The sequence below is a fragment of the Protopterus annectens genome, chromosome 1.part0 (genome assembly GCF_019279795.1).
Source record: "Protopterus annectens isolate FY-2018-M chromosome 1.part0, PAN1.0, whole genome shotgun sequence".
NCBI classification, from domain to species: domain Eukaryota; kingdom Metazoa; phylum Chordata; order Ceratodontiformes; family Protopteridae; genus Protopterus; species Protopterus annectens.
This window is the reverse complement of record NC_056725.1, coordinates 425,031,018-425,045,227: the sequence shown is the minus strand read 5'-3', so window position 1 is coordinate 425,045,227 and position 14,210 is coordinate 425,031,018. Positions and strand designations below refer to the sequence as shown.

The 14,210-nt window shown below is 44.3% G+C and overlaps 1 protein-coding gene across 1 annotated transcript in view; it reads left to right on the top strand.

Annotated features, from left to right (window-relative positions):
• ZFAND3 (zinc finger AN1-type containing 3) overlaps positions 1-14,210 on the top strand; it is a 1,811,752-nt gene that overhangs the window by 435,043 nt on the left and 1,362,499 nt on the right. The window contains exon 2 of the mRNA XM_044060318.1: positions 3,861-3,901. Within this exon, the coding sequence (XP_043916253.1) occupies positions 3,861-3,901 (41 nt within the window). The remainder of the gene's footprint in view (positions 1-3,860; positions 3,902-14,210) is intronic.

The window sequence follows — 14,210 nt, the reverse complement described above, 5'->3', positions numbered from 1 at the left end:
ACCACTCCTTAGACATCCATAGACAGCTTCGTTATTATTTGGACAGAACAAAGTCCTTTAGGAAATCGGAACAACTCTTTGTGTCTTATGCTGTAGGGGCTCAAGGGAAGCCAGTTACAAAACAGACTATTTCAAAGTGGATAGGCCACGGCATACGGTTTTGTTACTCCTATCATGGAAAATCTGTTCCTGCAGGTATCAGATCCCACTCCACCAGGGCAACAGCTACCTCTACAGCCTTCCTCAGAGGAGTTCCTACCAAAGATATTTTGGAGGCAGCCACTTGGAGTTCTGTACATACCTTCACAAAACACTACCATCTGCCTTTATATTCCAGAACAAGAGCAGGTTTTGCCACTGCTGTTTTGCAGGGCATTCTGGCTCAACCCAGTTCCTCCTAGTACCTACCACCCAGTACATAGCTTTGGGATTCTACCCATATGTGATTACAGCAGCTGTATGCACGATGAACATAGTACAGTTTTGTACCTACCATAAATGTAGATGTTCGAGTGCTAATACAGCTGCAGTACAGGTTTCCCTCCTTCCTTCCCCACTTGGTAAAGACATGAGGCCTAGCAACCTCTTCATACTACCAGACTGGGTTATCCGGCTATGCTTTATTTGCTTGTTACCACTGATTTTGAATTATATTGCATTGCTTGTATATGTATATAAGCACTATTTAGGTATTGCCTTCCTTCTGGGGGCACCTGACATCTGGGGCAAGAAAGACTGAAGAACATGGTGTCTGCTGTGTCTTGTATACTCTGGCCTCACTGACGTCAGAAGAGAAAGCGACGACAACCGACGCCGGACCAAGACTTTGGAATTTGGCCAACCGAGGGACCACCTGACGGCAGAGAACCCATATGTGATTACTGCAGCTGTATTAGCACTCTAACATCTACATTTATGGTAGGTACAAAACTGTACTTTCTACTAACTCCTTATTGGCCCAACAACCACTGGTTTGTGATGGTGGTTCAAGTAGACGGTACAGAAACCTGGTATATCACATCCTGTAGAAAATTGAAGCTGACATCCTGAAAGATGACCCAAATGTTATCCTGTCGGGCATCTGTTCTCTCAGAATGTGCAGCAGGCTAGGAAACAAAATACAAGGCAGTTGTAAAGTACAAAATGGAAGAGGTTTTCAGTCTGATGGAGTGCAAAGAAAAAGAACCCTTTAGATAAAACAGTACTCCCTTACTTGACTGCCTTAATAAAAGTTCATGTTTTGCTACAAATGCTTGCCTAATTTGTGATGGGTGATTTGTGGTCAAGTAACTTCTTTGTAGAGTGAATGGCCTTTGACCATGAAGGGCTATCCCTCCATGTTGTGGTTTAATTTTTGTCCTTGAGCAACTGATTTGGCACTCATCCAGCATCCTAAGTATCACCCAAATTCTAGTCTTGGAAAATCATGATGTCAAAGGAACTTTTCACAGTGCCACAGTGATAGGGTCGTTCTTGAGACAAATCTTGCCTTTTTGCCAAAAGTTGTTTAGAAAATGCTGTCCTCCTGGCATTTCTTCAGGAACATCTATAGCTCAAGCAAGATTTTCTCCTCCTTTGCCCTGAAGTTTCTGAACAGTTATTACCTTGGTAGGACTTGCGTCTGTGTGATGCACTGAGTAGCTGTTTCTTGCCCTTTGTGCAAGATAATGAAGGCGAACTAGTTATGAAGCAGATGCTCTCCAAGTGGGAAATTAAATGCATAGTTTGTTGCAATGAGATTAAAAGCAGGCTTGAGCAGGAACAAATAAGGGCACATTCCATCAGAGCAGCCTGCATTTCAATCGTCTGTGCCCAGGTATCTGCCCAGAACACTTAAGAAGACGTGCACATCTCTTCCAAACACTGTAAATTAAATAAGTCCAGGAGTAGGGTGATGTTTGGCACTGTGGGCTTGGGTAAGGTGTTATCTGAGAGAGCACACAAGGGTTAGCTGCGCATGCATTCTGCTCTCCTGAGTTTGGGGAGGGCTTTGAGAGTACTGCAGCAGTGATCTGGGTAAAGAACACATACAGTTGTGCAATACCTCATCATGACATTAGATGTTCAAATAGGATCATTATTGCATTATAAGCTCCCACTGGCCTTCAACTCCTTTTCAGTTTCCCCACACTAAAATCTAGCACTTGAAGGCAGAATACCACAAGGGTGAGACTCCAATTGTTGATATAAAGTTGGCTTTTTCATTCATGAGACATGACCTTAACAGGGTTGTTGGCAAAAATAATCTAGAGGATGGCACATACTGATATTTCCTTTATTCAGAATATGAGCACGAAGTCTCTGTGGGGAAGATATCTGCCAGCTTCCTTTCATAAGTCAAGATCTGCGAGTCTGGATGATCTACAGACTTCAGTCTGACACTAAACGTAATGAATTCTACTGCAGCAGCCGTAATGATCCTACTGGAATGCATAATGTTGTGGGTCTCACAACTGTACTTTAGTCTTACCTAACGGTTTTGAACTCTCTCATATCAGACAGGTTAGCGGTAGTGAACAATCAGCAAATAAGGATAGACCCTCTTAACTGTTGTGCCACTAGGCCATGCTGAAGTGGTAGTGCTTGATCAAATTGAAGTGTACTGTGTGTTTTTTTTTTTTTTTTTTTTTTTTTTAATTAAAGCCATTTCATTAGTTGACAGGTTGTTAGTGGCATCCTTTGCCCCACAAGTAGTGTCTTAGCCCAAAAGTGGCCAAGAAAATATTTCGTGTTTGGGTTTTCTGGTGGGTGTGCATAATGCTCTCTCTATAACCAGCTCCAAGTGCACTGATAATGTCCCCCCCCCCCCCCAGATATTCTCTGTGGTCAGGTGAAGTGTGCTGTAGCTCACCCAAGACAAAACTATGTCTGCTATTGCTACTTTATTGTGGTGGTGAGATTCATACAGAAAACCAGGTTACACAGGCTGACATAATTCTTATTACTTTGTTTTGACTGAGGCAAACTTTGTTCCTCTTTCAGCCCTACTTTCTCCAGACCCCCCACTTAAACTGAGTTAAGAGGTTGTGGTTATTCTTCAAGCAAGCCTTATTTGGGTTTGCATGCTCTAAAGTTGACTGTACCCAGTTTCAGTGATAAATAATCCACAGTTTTCAGATTGTGATCTCATTTCTACTTGCATACTTTACAGAGAAAAATTAGCTTTTTCTGCTTAGGTCACTGGTGGCCAGTTTAGACTCTTCCTTCTCTATCCCTGTTCAAAACAAGTCATGGTTTTGTCAGAAAATTGTAATTCAGTCCCTAGCTTTTCTTTATTTAAAGTATACTTGATTGACAGACGTTAAGTCTCATTGTGGGGAAGATTCTACTGTCAGCATTTTTGAAGGTTTGTTAAGGTCTTGTAGGGTCTTTCCAAATTAGGGTCCCACAGAGGGATCTGATTCTGCCATAGGATATTTAGTGTATGCTAGAGAAATTTGATCATCTTTTCAAGCTTAAAGGCAAACTGACTAGACATTGTTTTCTTTGGAGATGACTGTCTTGGAGGTTACCAAAGGAGGGATCTCTTATCAGATATATGTATTTACTTTAGCAATAAATATTTAAGATGGCCCATCTTTGGAGACGTACTTTCCATCTATCTCATAACTTCTATTCTTTTCCTGGTTTCTGGCCTCTGAACTGGAGAGACAGTGCGGTGATGCTTGAATGGAAAGTAGCTTGAGGAAGTTTTATTTGCTTAATGGTCTTTATGCTTTTTGTATGTAGAGGTTACTGAATATGACTATTTTATATAGCTGCCTTCATGGTACCTAAAAGTTTAAAATTTGTTTGAAAGTGATATTGTGTTTCTGCATTACTCTGTTATGATTCACATTATTTTCCTTTTCTTCCCGTAGTTCCAGCAAAACTATGAACCTCTGCTCCAAGTGCTTTGCTGGTATGTACATTGTGTAATATTTTTATTTTGGGAGTTTGTGTCTTTGTGGTAATTCTGTGCATGTTGTGACCATTGCATGCTTATCAATTTCTCTGCTAACTTGCATCTTAAATGCGTACCTTCTTTGGGTTGTTTGTAAATCTAAACAAATTGAGCTGCATTTATCATGGTTCTGTGATGGCTTATAGATGAAGGTCTTAGCCAGCCATGGATTTGTATCCTTCATGACTTGCTCATGTGTAATTTTCAGTCAGATTTATGTAGAATGGCAACCATAAATAACTAAACAGACAACATCTTCCTCTTATCTTTATTTTAAAAGTGTTGTTAATCAAGGATTGTTGTTTCAAGTAATAGTCTCTGTCCTAGACTACAACTTTGTTGGTTAGTATCTAGATCAGTAGGTTGTATTACATTACATTCTTTTAGATGTAGAATATATTTTAATTTTTATATCTTGCTTCTGATACCATTTGCCTTACTTTTACCCACCCCGGTATTTCCTAGTAGTGAAAACGTTTGTTCACTGTTTTGTAGTTGGCAGGTTTCCAGATATAGGTTAATCTTTTCTGTTTTTTTTTTTTTTTTTAACTGGCATGTTATAGAAATATTAAAATTTTGACTATATCTGGAGGAATTTATATCACAATACAAAATGAAATGGAGCATAACTTGCAGTGTTTGGTTTGAAAGTTAACTGTTATTTCTATTTGGCCTAAGTCTAAAGTTTTTAGATGTTCAGGAGGCGAGAAAACTGGCAAAGTTTCCACTTTGCTGATTATGTTTCCTGCCTGGCAGCTCTGTAGATGCTGTATGATTTCTGCGTTTATTTTTTGTGGGTGTTTAGTAGTCGTATGTTAAATATCTCTGATGTTCATCGTGCATACAGCTGCAGTCATTACAGATGGGTTCTATGCCGTCAGGCGGGTCCTCGGTCGGCCGAATTCCAAAGTCTAGGTCCGGCGTCGGTTGTTGTCGCCTTCTTCCCTGACATCAGCGCGACAGGGGTATACAAGACACAGCTGACGCCATTTTCTTCAGTCTTTTTTGCCGCGCGGTGCCCGAAGCAGAAGCAGTTGGCATGTGCCGGTCGGCCAGCTCCTGAAATTACGAAAATTTGGAAACCGAAGTCTTCTTTAAAGCTAAGTATCCCGTTGGGGAAACTTTTCTTGCCTCAGACCGATGTCAGACAAAGTTAACAATTGTATTTCTTGTGGGAAGCAAATACCACATAAGGATTTCCATTCCCTCTGTATTCCTTGCTTAGGCCCAGACCACGACGTCTCGGGCTGTCGCTTTTGTGCTACTTTTAACAAACGCACTATTAAGCGTCGGGCGGAGTTCGCCCAGCACTTTTTTGGTAAAGCTTTTAACTATAAGATGTCGTCGGAGACTCCGACTACCGTTTTGTCCAAAAAACGCAAGGACAAAGACCGACACGCGAGGCCCGCAGTCTCCACCGACACCACGCCAAAACCGGCTACACGTGGTCCGGTTCTCAGTGAGGCGCCTACGCAGCCCCTGACTACCGACGACACTTCTCTGGCGGTGTCCTCTGTAACCGAGACCGCAGGTACCTCGGCCCATGCCCAGACTACAACCACTGAAACCACTGTGAGCGTTGAGCCTCCTAATGTGGACAGGTCCACTTCCACCCATGGTGTCTTTAGACCCTCATCTTCCTTTTCCATTAAGGCCTTTACTAAGTCCAAATCAGCCAGGCATCCCAAGAGGCCTGTTGCACAGGGCCCATCTCCAGGTCCCATGCCTAAAAAGCAGATGCTAAAAATGGCTGAGGATTTAATTACTCTTATCAGGGGTTCCCAACCCCCCTCCAGACAAGAGACCCAGAGTGGAGGAAGATTCTCCCTCTTCTGATCAGGGCTCCATTTTTTCAGAACATTCTGATGTAGAGGAACACTCTTACTCCCCTTTTGAAGATTCTGATGCAGAGCAGTCCATTCCTTCTGTATCTCCTCCAGAGGATTTTTCTTTTGGGGAAACCTTGCACACCTTGAGGGAACACTTCCATTGGGAAGGCCAAGACTTTTCTGATTCCAAGAAAAGACTTTGGGAATTTCTTTTGTTACCTCAACACAGACCTCTGGCGATACCTCCTGTCTTGGACATACTTGATGATGTTTATTCGGAGGCTTGCCTTAATCCGGATTCCCTGCCTCCTGCCCCAGTCAAGCCTGATAGGTACTACAGAGTTCCTAACTCTCATCAATTTCTTTACAAAAGCCATAATGCTGACCCTGAAACCATTTCTCAAGGCCCCAAGGGAATGAAGGCCTCTACTGCTAAGAATCCACTACCTTCCGAAAGAGGGTCAAGATCCTTAGAAAGGTGGGAAAAAAAGGTATATACCTCGGCCACCCTAGCCATGAGGGCCTTAAATTGTCAATTCCATATGCTTAAATATCAGCAGTTTCTGTTATCACAATTAAAGAATAAAATGTCTCAACCTGAACAACCAGATTTGAAGGAGTTGCAGGATATGATGCATAGTGCACAACAAGTGGGTAAACGCACCTTACAATGTGGCTATGATGCCCTAGAGGCCTCAAGTAGAGCTGCTGTTACAGGATCAGTCATTCGTAGACATGCCTGGCTTAGGGAACAAATCTTGCCTGATCATGTGAAAGCTAAACTACTAGATGCTCCTTTACAAAAGGATGTGCTATTTGGTACTAATGCTGAAGAGATACTACGGAAAATGGAAGAAAAAGCCAAATCTATGCAATCTGTCAAAGCTTTTCTACAGGTTCAACCACCACGTTTTAGCAGAAATTGGCCTTCTAAAACTGGGTCCTTTCCAGCCACGGACAAGCCCCAAAGAGGTAGATACAGGCTAACAAGGGGCAGAGGACAATCACAAGGATCATATAGAGGCAGGCAATGGCAAACTCCAGCACCAAGAGGTGGCGAAGACAGTGCACAACAATACAGGAAACAAACCCAATGACTTCCCCCTTTCCATGCCAAGCAAGTCTCAGCTGGCAGCACCCTTGGGAGGAAAGCTGGCATTATTTACAAGAAATTGGCATATTGTCACAACAGACAAATGGATCCTGGACGTTATAAACAGAGGCTACAGATTTCATTTTCACACTCTTCCAAAAATGAGAGGCATGCCAAACCTGCCACACAATCAAAGGGCAGAGGCACAACTACAAATTTCAAAGCTCATGGACATGAAAGCTATTCAAGAGGTACCTACTCACGAACAAGGTCAAGGTTTTTATTCCAGACTATTTCTGGTACCAAGGAAAGGAACCGACTGGAGACCCATTTTGGACTTATCCATCCTAAACACATTTTTACTCGTACCAAAATTCAAGATGCTCACATTACAGCAGCTTCTTCCCATGCTGGGCAAGGAGTTTTGGCTGGTAACATTGGACCTCAAGGAGGCATACCTGCATGTCCCAATCAGACAAAGCTGCAGAAGATACCTCAGATTTCTTGCAGGTTCAATCCACTATCAATTCTCTGCATTGCCCTTTGGCTTATCTACTGCACCCAGAGTATTCACGAAATGCCTGGCATCAGTAATTGCCTACTGCAGGCTTCAAGGGATTCAAATTTACCCTTATTTGGACGACTGCCTGATCCAAGAGGACAGCAAGCACATACTTCTGGAACATCTGGCTTATGTAACACGGTTACTGAATTCTCTGGGATACACAGTCAACAAAGAGAAATCCAGGCTAACACCATCTCAGAAAATAACTTTCCTGGGTGCCAGCTTGGACACAAACACCCAGATGGCCTATCTTACGCCATTAAAACAGGGGCAACTAACTCAGTACTTCAAAATACTAGCAAACTGTACCGGGCTTACTGCAAGGAAAATCCTGCAGGCTCTGGGCTTCATGGCATCTTGCATTCTTTTAATCCCTTGTGCAAAGTTGCATATGAGGAAACTTTAATGGTACCTAAAAAACCTATGGTCTCAACACAGCCACAGTTTGGAAACAATAATACCAATAATTCCGTGTTTGCAAAAGGAATTTCTATGGTGGACCCAAGCATGTCAAACAAACACAGGTCTCCCATTCTGCAAGCCTCAAGCAAATCAAGTCATCACAACAGACGCCTCAGATTATGCCTGGGGGGGGCGCACATGACAGACAGGTGCATTCAGGGCAAATGGTCCCAAAAGGAAAAGCACCTACACATCAATCAAAAAGAAATGCTAGCAGTGATTAAATGCAATTACAGCATTCAAAGACCTCCTGCATCCAGGACAATTATTGATAAGAACAGACAACACCACAGTAATGTGGTACATAAACAAACAAGGAGGAACACATTCATACCCCCTGTGCAGACTAGCCATGACACTTTGGAACTTGGCTCTGGAATGTCAAATCGGCCTTCAAGCACAGTACTTGCCAGGTTTGGAAAACACGCTGGCAGACAATCTAAGCAGAAATATGACAGATCCACACGAATGGAAGTTGCATCCTCAAGTGTTTACAAAGATAATCCAAGCGTGGGGAAGGCCAGACATAGATCTCTTCGCCTCCCACAGGAATCATCAATTGGAAAAGTTCTGTTCAAGGACCTTTCATCCAAAGGCCTGGAGAGTGGACGCCCTTTCATTCAGTTGGGCAGCATGGACAGTTTACGCTTTCCCACCTTTGCCTCTTCTGCCCAAGGTGCTCTTGAAAGCAAGAGCAGACAGACCGAAGATGATACTGATTGCTCCAGACTGGCCAAGACAACACTGGTACCCACTCCTGAGGAGCCTAACGCATACTCCTCCCTGGTCCCTACCTCTAATGCCTCTTCTACTGACTCAGCACAGCTACAAAACTCTTCACAGTCAGCTGAAAACACTCAATCTCGCTGCATGGAAAATTCCTTAACACCACAACAGACCCTACTCACCAAAGAGGTGCAGGATGTCATTTTGGAGGCCAGAAGGCCATCTACTAGAAAGGCTTACTCCGCAAAATGGAAACGGTTTTTCTCTTGGAATGAGAAAAAAGGCCAGGATCCTAGAAAACTGAATTTGCCTTGGGTATTACAGTATCTAGCTGAGCTGCTGAACAGTGGACTTTCATTTTCCTCCATAAAAATCCATGCCTCGGCCATTTCTGCAGAATTCAACACCGATCCACCCTTATTCTCTCACCCACTCTTAAGACAGTTCCTCAGAGGGGCTAAGAATATAAGACCACCAAGGAAACAACCAATGCCAGCCTGGGATCTTAATTACATTTTAGAAAAATTAACATTGCCTCCCTTTGAACCAGCTGCCTCAACAGATTTGCAATATTTGTCCTGGAAAACAGCTTTCCTTCTGGCCATTACCTCAGCTCGTAGGGTTTCGGAACTACAAGCCCTCATGGCTGTGCAGCCCTTTCTCATCTTCCATCAGGACAGGGTTTCCCTTCGAACCAACCCGTCATTTATGCGTGGTATCCAGGGTTGCTTTAAATAAAGCCATACACTTGCCTACCTTTTACCTCAATCCTCAAAACAAAGGGGAAAGGCTGCTACACTCCTTAGACATCCATAGTCAGCTACGTTATTATTTGGACAGAACAAAGTTTTTCAGGAAATCAGAACAACTTTTTGTGTCCTATGCTGTAGGAGCTCAAGGGAAGCCAGTTACCAAACAGACTATTTCAAAATGGATAGGCCACTGCATACGGTTTTGTTACTCCTATCATGGAAAATCTGTCCCTACAGGCATCAGATCCCACTCCACCAGGGCCGCAGCTACCTCTACAGCCTTCCTCAGAGGAGTTCCTACCAAAGATATTTTGGAGGCAGCCACTTGGAGTTCTGTGCATACCTTCACTAAACACTACCACCTGCCTTTATATTCCAAAACTAGAGCAGGCTTTGCCACTGCTGTGTTGCAGGGCATTCTGGCTCATCCCAGTTCCACCTAGTGCCTACCACCCTGTGCGTAGCTTTGGGATTCTACCCATCTATGATTACTGCAGCTGTATGCATGATGAACATAGTACAGTTTTGTACCTACCATAAATGTAGATGTTAGAGTGCTAATACAGCTGCAGTACAGGTTTCCCTCCCTCCTTCCCCTTTTGGTAAAGGCATAGGGCCTAACCCCTCTTCATACAACCTGTTTGGGTTATCCTTCTATGGTATATTTGCTTGCAACTACTGTTTTTTGATTATACTGCATTGCATGTATATAAATATAATTTATGTATTGCCTTCCTTCTGGGGGCACCTGACATCTGGGGCAAGAAAGACTGAAGAAAATGGCGTCGGCTGTGTCTTATATACTCCTGCCTCACTGATGTCAGGAAAGAAAGTGACAACAACCGACGCTAGACCTAGACTTTGGAATTCGGCCGACCGAGGACCCGCCTGACGGCAGAGAACCCATCTGTGATTACTGCAGCTGTATTAGCACTCGAATATCTACATTTATGGTAGGTACAAAACTGTACTTTTTGCCTTCCGACCTGTCGCCGGTCGTCTCTTCTGTTGGATCCGGTGCCGCTAAGCTGACTCCGGTGTACGAGGCCTCCGATGTCCTTCAAGGATGCATCTGCAGTCCTTACAAATGGGTAGTCCTGTCGTCAGGCAGCCCTTCGGTCGGCCGGATTCCAAAGTCTGGGTCCGGCTTCGGCTGGTGTCGCACTTCACCCGTCATCGCTGCAGTTTTTCGGGTATAAAGGCATCAGCCGGCGCCATTTTCCTCAGTCTTTCTTGCCGCGTGGCGCCCGAAGCAGAAGCTGTTCGCAAGTGCCGGTCGGTCAGATCCAGAGATTACTACATACCGAATACTACTTCGAAGACTTCTAAAAAGCGAAGTACCCCGTTGGGGACTCTTTCTTGCCTCAGCCGATGTCAGAAAAAGTGAATAACTGTTTAACTCGTGGGAAACAAATACCTCATAAAGATTTCCACTCCTACTGCTTACCTTGTTTAGGCCCAGACCACGACGTAGCAGCTTGTCTAGCCTGTGCTTCTTTTAACCGACGGATGCTTAGACGTCGGTCGGAGTTTGCTGAGCAGTTTTTCGGCTCTGATTTTGCCTATATTATGCCGTCGGATCCTCCGACTACACAAATTACCAAAAAACGCAAAGAAAAGGACCGACACTCGCGGTCCGCAGTTTCGGCCGAAACCGCGGTTAAGCAAACCGCGAGTGTCTCGGTTTCGGCCGAAACCGAGCAAGCGGTTCTTTCTTCAGCCGAAAACATGCCTTCTACCGAGGCCTCTTCTAACCTGGTAGAATCGGCTTCTGAAATCCAACCTTCTGTTGCGGTTTCTCAGGAATTATCAGACACTATTCCCTTGGATATTTCAACCCCTGCACGTGGAGCTGCTAGGCCTCCTGCAGCCATGTCTATTAAGGCCTTTGCCAGGGCTAAAGCAGCCAAAGCTTCAAAAACGGTGCCTGCCAAACCCCTCTCTCACAGGCCCAGCACCAGTTCCCATATGCTTTCTTTGGCTGAAGATCTCATTTCTTGAATTCGTGGATCCCAGCCTCATCCAGACAGGACCTCTCATCCACCTCCAGAGAAGAGGCCTAGAGCAGAGCCCCCCGAGCCAGTATCCACAGATGATTCCTCTGATGACTCAGAACATACAGACCCTCCTGAGGCTCCTTATTCCCCTTACGAAGACTCCGATGCTGAAGAGTCCATTCCTTCAGCCTCTCCACCTTAGGAATTTTCCTTTGGGGAAACCTTGCATGCTATGAGGGAGCAATTTCAGTGGCAGGGCCAAGATTTCTCAGACTCCAGAAAAAGGCTTAGAACCTTTCTACATTTGCCACAACATAGGCCTTTAGCTATACCTCCAGTTCTTTCTGTTGTAGATGATGCATTTAATGATTCTTGCACTGCTCCTGATTAATTACCTCCGGCCCCTGCTAAGCCCGATAGGTTCTACAGGGTCCCGGACACTCATCACCATTTATACAAGGCTCCTTTTGCAGATCCAGAGACTATCTCCCAGGGCCCTAAAGCTGTAGCAACTACATCTACTAAAACCCTCCCTCTGAAAGGGAATCCAGGTCCTTAGAGAGATGGGGTAAAAAAGTTTACACCTCTGCTACTTTGTCAGCTAGGGCTTTGAACTGCCAATTTCATATGATTCAATATCAAGAGTTTATGCTTGACCAGTTAACTAAAAAGCTGTCCTCTGAAGAATCTTTAGATAAAAATATGTTCAGGAAATGGTACATAACATACAGCAGGTTAGTAACCATTCTTTAAAATGTGGCTATGATGCACTGGAGGCTTCCTTTAGATCAGCCATGACTGGCACAGTTATCAGGAGACATGCATGGTTGAAAGAGCAGGCATTACCAGACCATGTCAAATCAAAGCTTTTGGATGCACCCATGGACAAAGTCAATTTATTTGGTTCCCCTGCACAGCAGGTACTAAAAAAGATGGAAGAGAAGGCGAAATCTGTACAAACAGTGAAAGATGTCTTACAGGTTCAACCTCCAAGGTTTAGCAGGAACTGGCCCTCCAAGAATTGGTCCTTTCCAGACTCCTCTAAGACACAGAGAGGCAGGAATAGGCATTCAAGAGGCAGAAACCAATCCAGGGGTGCCTACAGGGGACGCCAGTTTCAAGGTAACAACCAGCGAGGCATGGACGCAGCCACCACCACTACAACAACACAATCACAGTGACTGGGCTGTGGCACCGCCTACCAGGGAACAACTGGAAGCACCCTTAGGCGGAAAGCTAACCTTATTTTCAAAGAACTGGCATTGCATCACAAGAGAAAAATGGATTTTGCAAACTATAGACCAAGGTTACAGGTTCCATTTCCATACTCTACCAGGAAAGAGAGGAATGCCAAACCTACCACCTACTCAAAGGGCAGAAGCTCTAAAGCAAATATCTCAACTATTAAGAATGAGAGCTGTGGAAAAGGTACCAACTATGGAACAAGGAAAGGGTTTTACTCCAGACTCTTCCTGGTACCAAGAAAAGAGAGCAAATGGAGGCCTATTCTCGACCTGTCCGCTTTAAACACATTCCTCATTGTTCCAAAATTCAAAATGCTGACCCTACAGCAGCTTCTTCCCATGCTGGGCAAGGAGTCTTGGCTGGTAACTCTAGATCTCAAGGAGGCATACCTGCACGTCCCCATACGACCAATTTGCAGAAGATACCTCAGATTTCTTGCAGGATCAGAGCATTATCAATTCTCAGCATTGCCTTTTGGCTTATTTACGGCGCCCAGAGTGTTCACGAAATGCCTGGCATCAGTAATTGCTCATTGCAGACTTCAGGGGATCCAAATTTATCCCTACCTGGATGACTGCCTGATACAAGCGGACAACAAAAGCAAGCTAACAGAAGTCTTACAAAGAGTCATTTACCTGCTGCAAGCCCTGGGATATACAGTCAATATAAAAAAGTCAATGCTGATTCCATCCCAAAGAATAACCTTTCTGGGTGCAGAGCTGGACACATCAAAACAAATGGCATTCCTAACTGCAGAAAAGGGGGAGCAACTACCTCTCTACTTCTTGGCATTAACAAAGCAAAACCATCTAACTGCAAGAAAAGTACTACAAGCCCTAGGCTTTATGGCATCCTGCATAATTCTGGTCCCTCATGCCAGACTGCATATGAGAAAGCTACAGTGGTACCTAAAGAATTTGTGGTCCCAACACAAGCACAGCCTAGAAACCAAAATTCCAATAATTCCATGCCTGAAGCAAGAGTTCCTATGGTGGGCTCAGGCCTGTCAATCAAACACAGGAATGCCCTTCTGCAACAGTCAACCAAGCCAAACCATCACGACAGATGCCTCAGACCTCGGTTGGGGGTACACATGCTGGGCAAGTGCATACAAGGCTTATGGACTCAAGACCAGCTGCGCCTGCACATAAATCTAAAGGAAATGCTGGCAGTAAAATTGGCAATCCAGTCATTCAGACCATTTCTCCAAGAAGGTCAGTTGATGATAAGGACAGACAACACCACAGTTATGTGGTACATCAATAAACAGGGAGGCACACATTCATATCCTCTATGCCGGCTGGCACTGGACCTATGGGATGTGGCTCTGAGCTACAACATTCAGTTACAAGCAATTTTTGTACCGGAAAAGAAAACATTCTAGCAGACATATTAAGCAGAACTACCACAGATGCCCACGAATGGATGCTGCATCCGGACATCTTCAAAGCCATCACAAGAGAATGGGGATTACCACAAATAGACTTATTTGCATCCCCACTCAATCACCAGCTAAAGAAATTCTGCACAAGGACGTACCACCCACTTGCTTGGAAGGTGGACTCTATCTTTCAGTTGGAAGAACCTGACAGCATGCA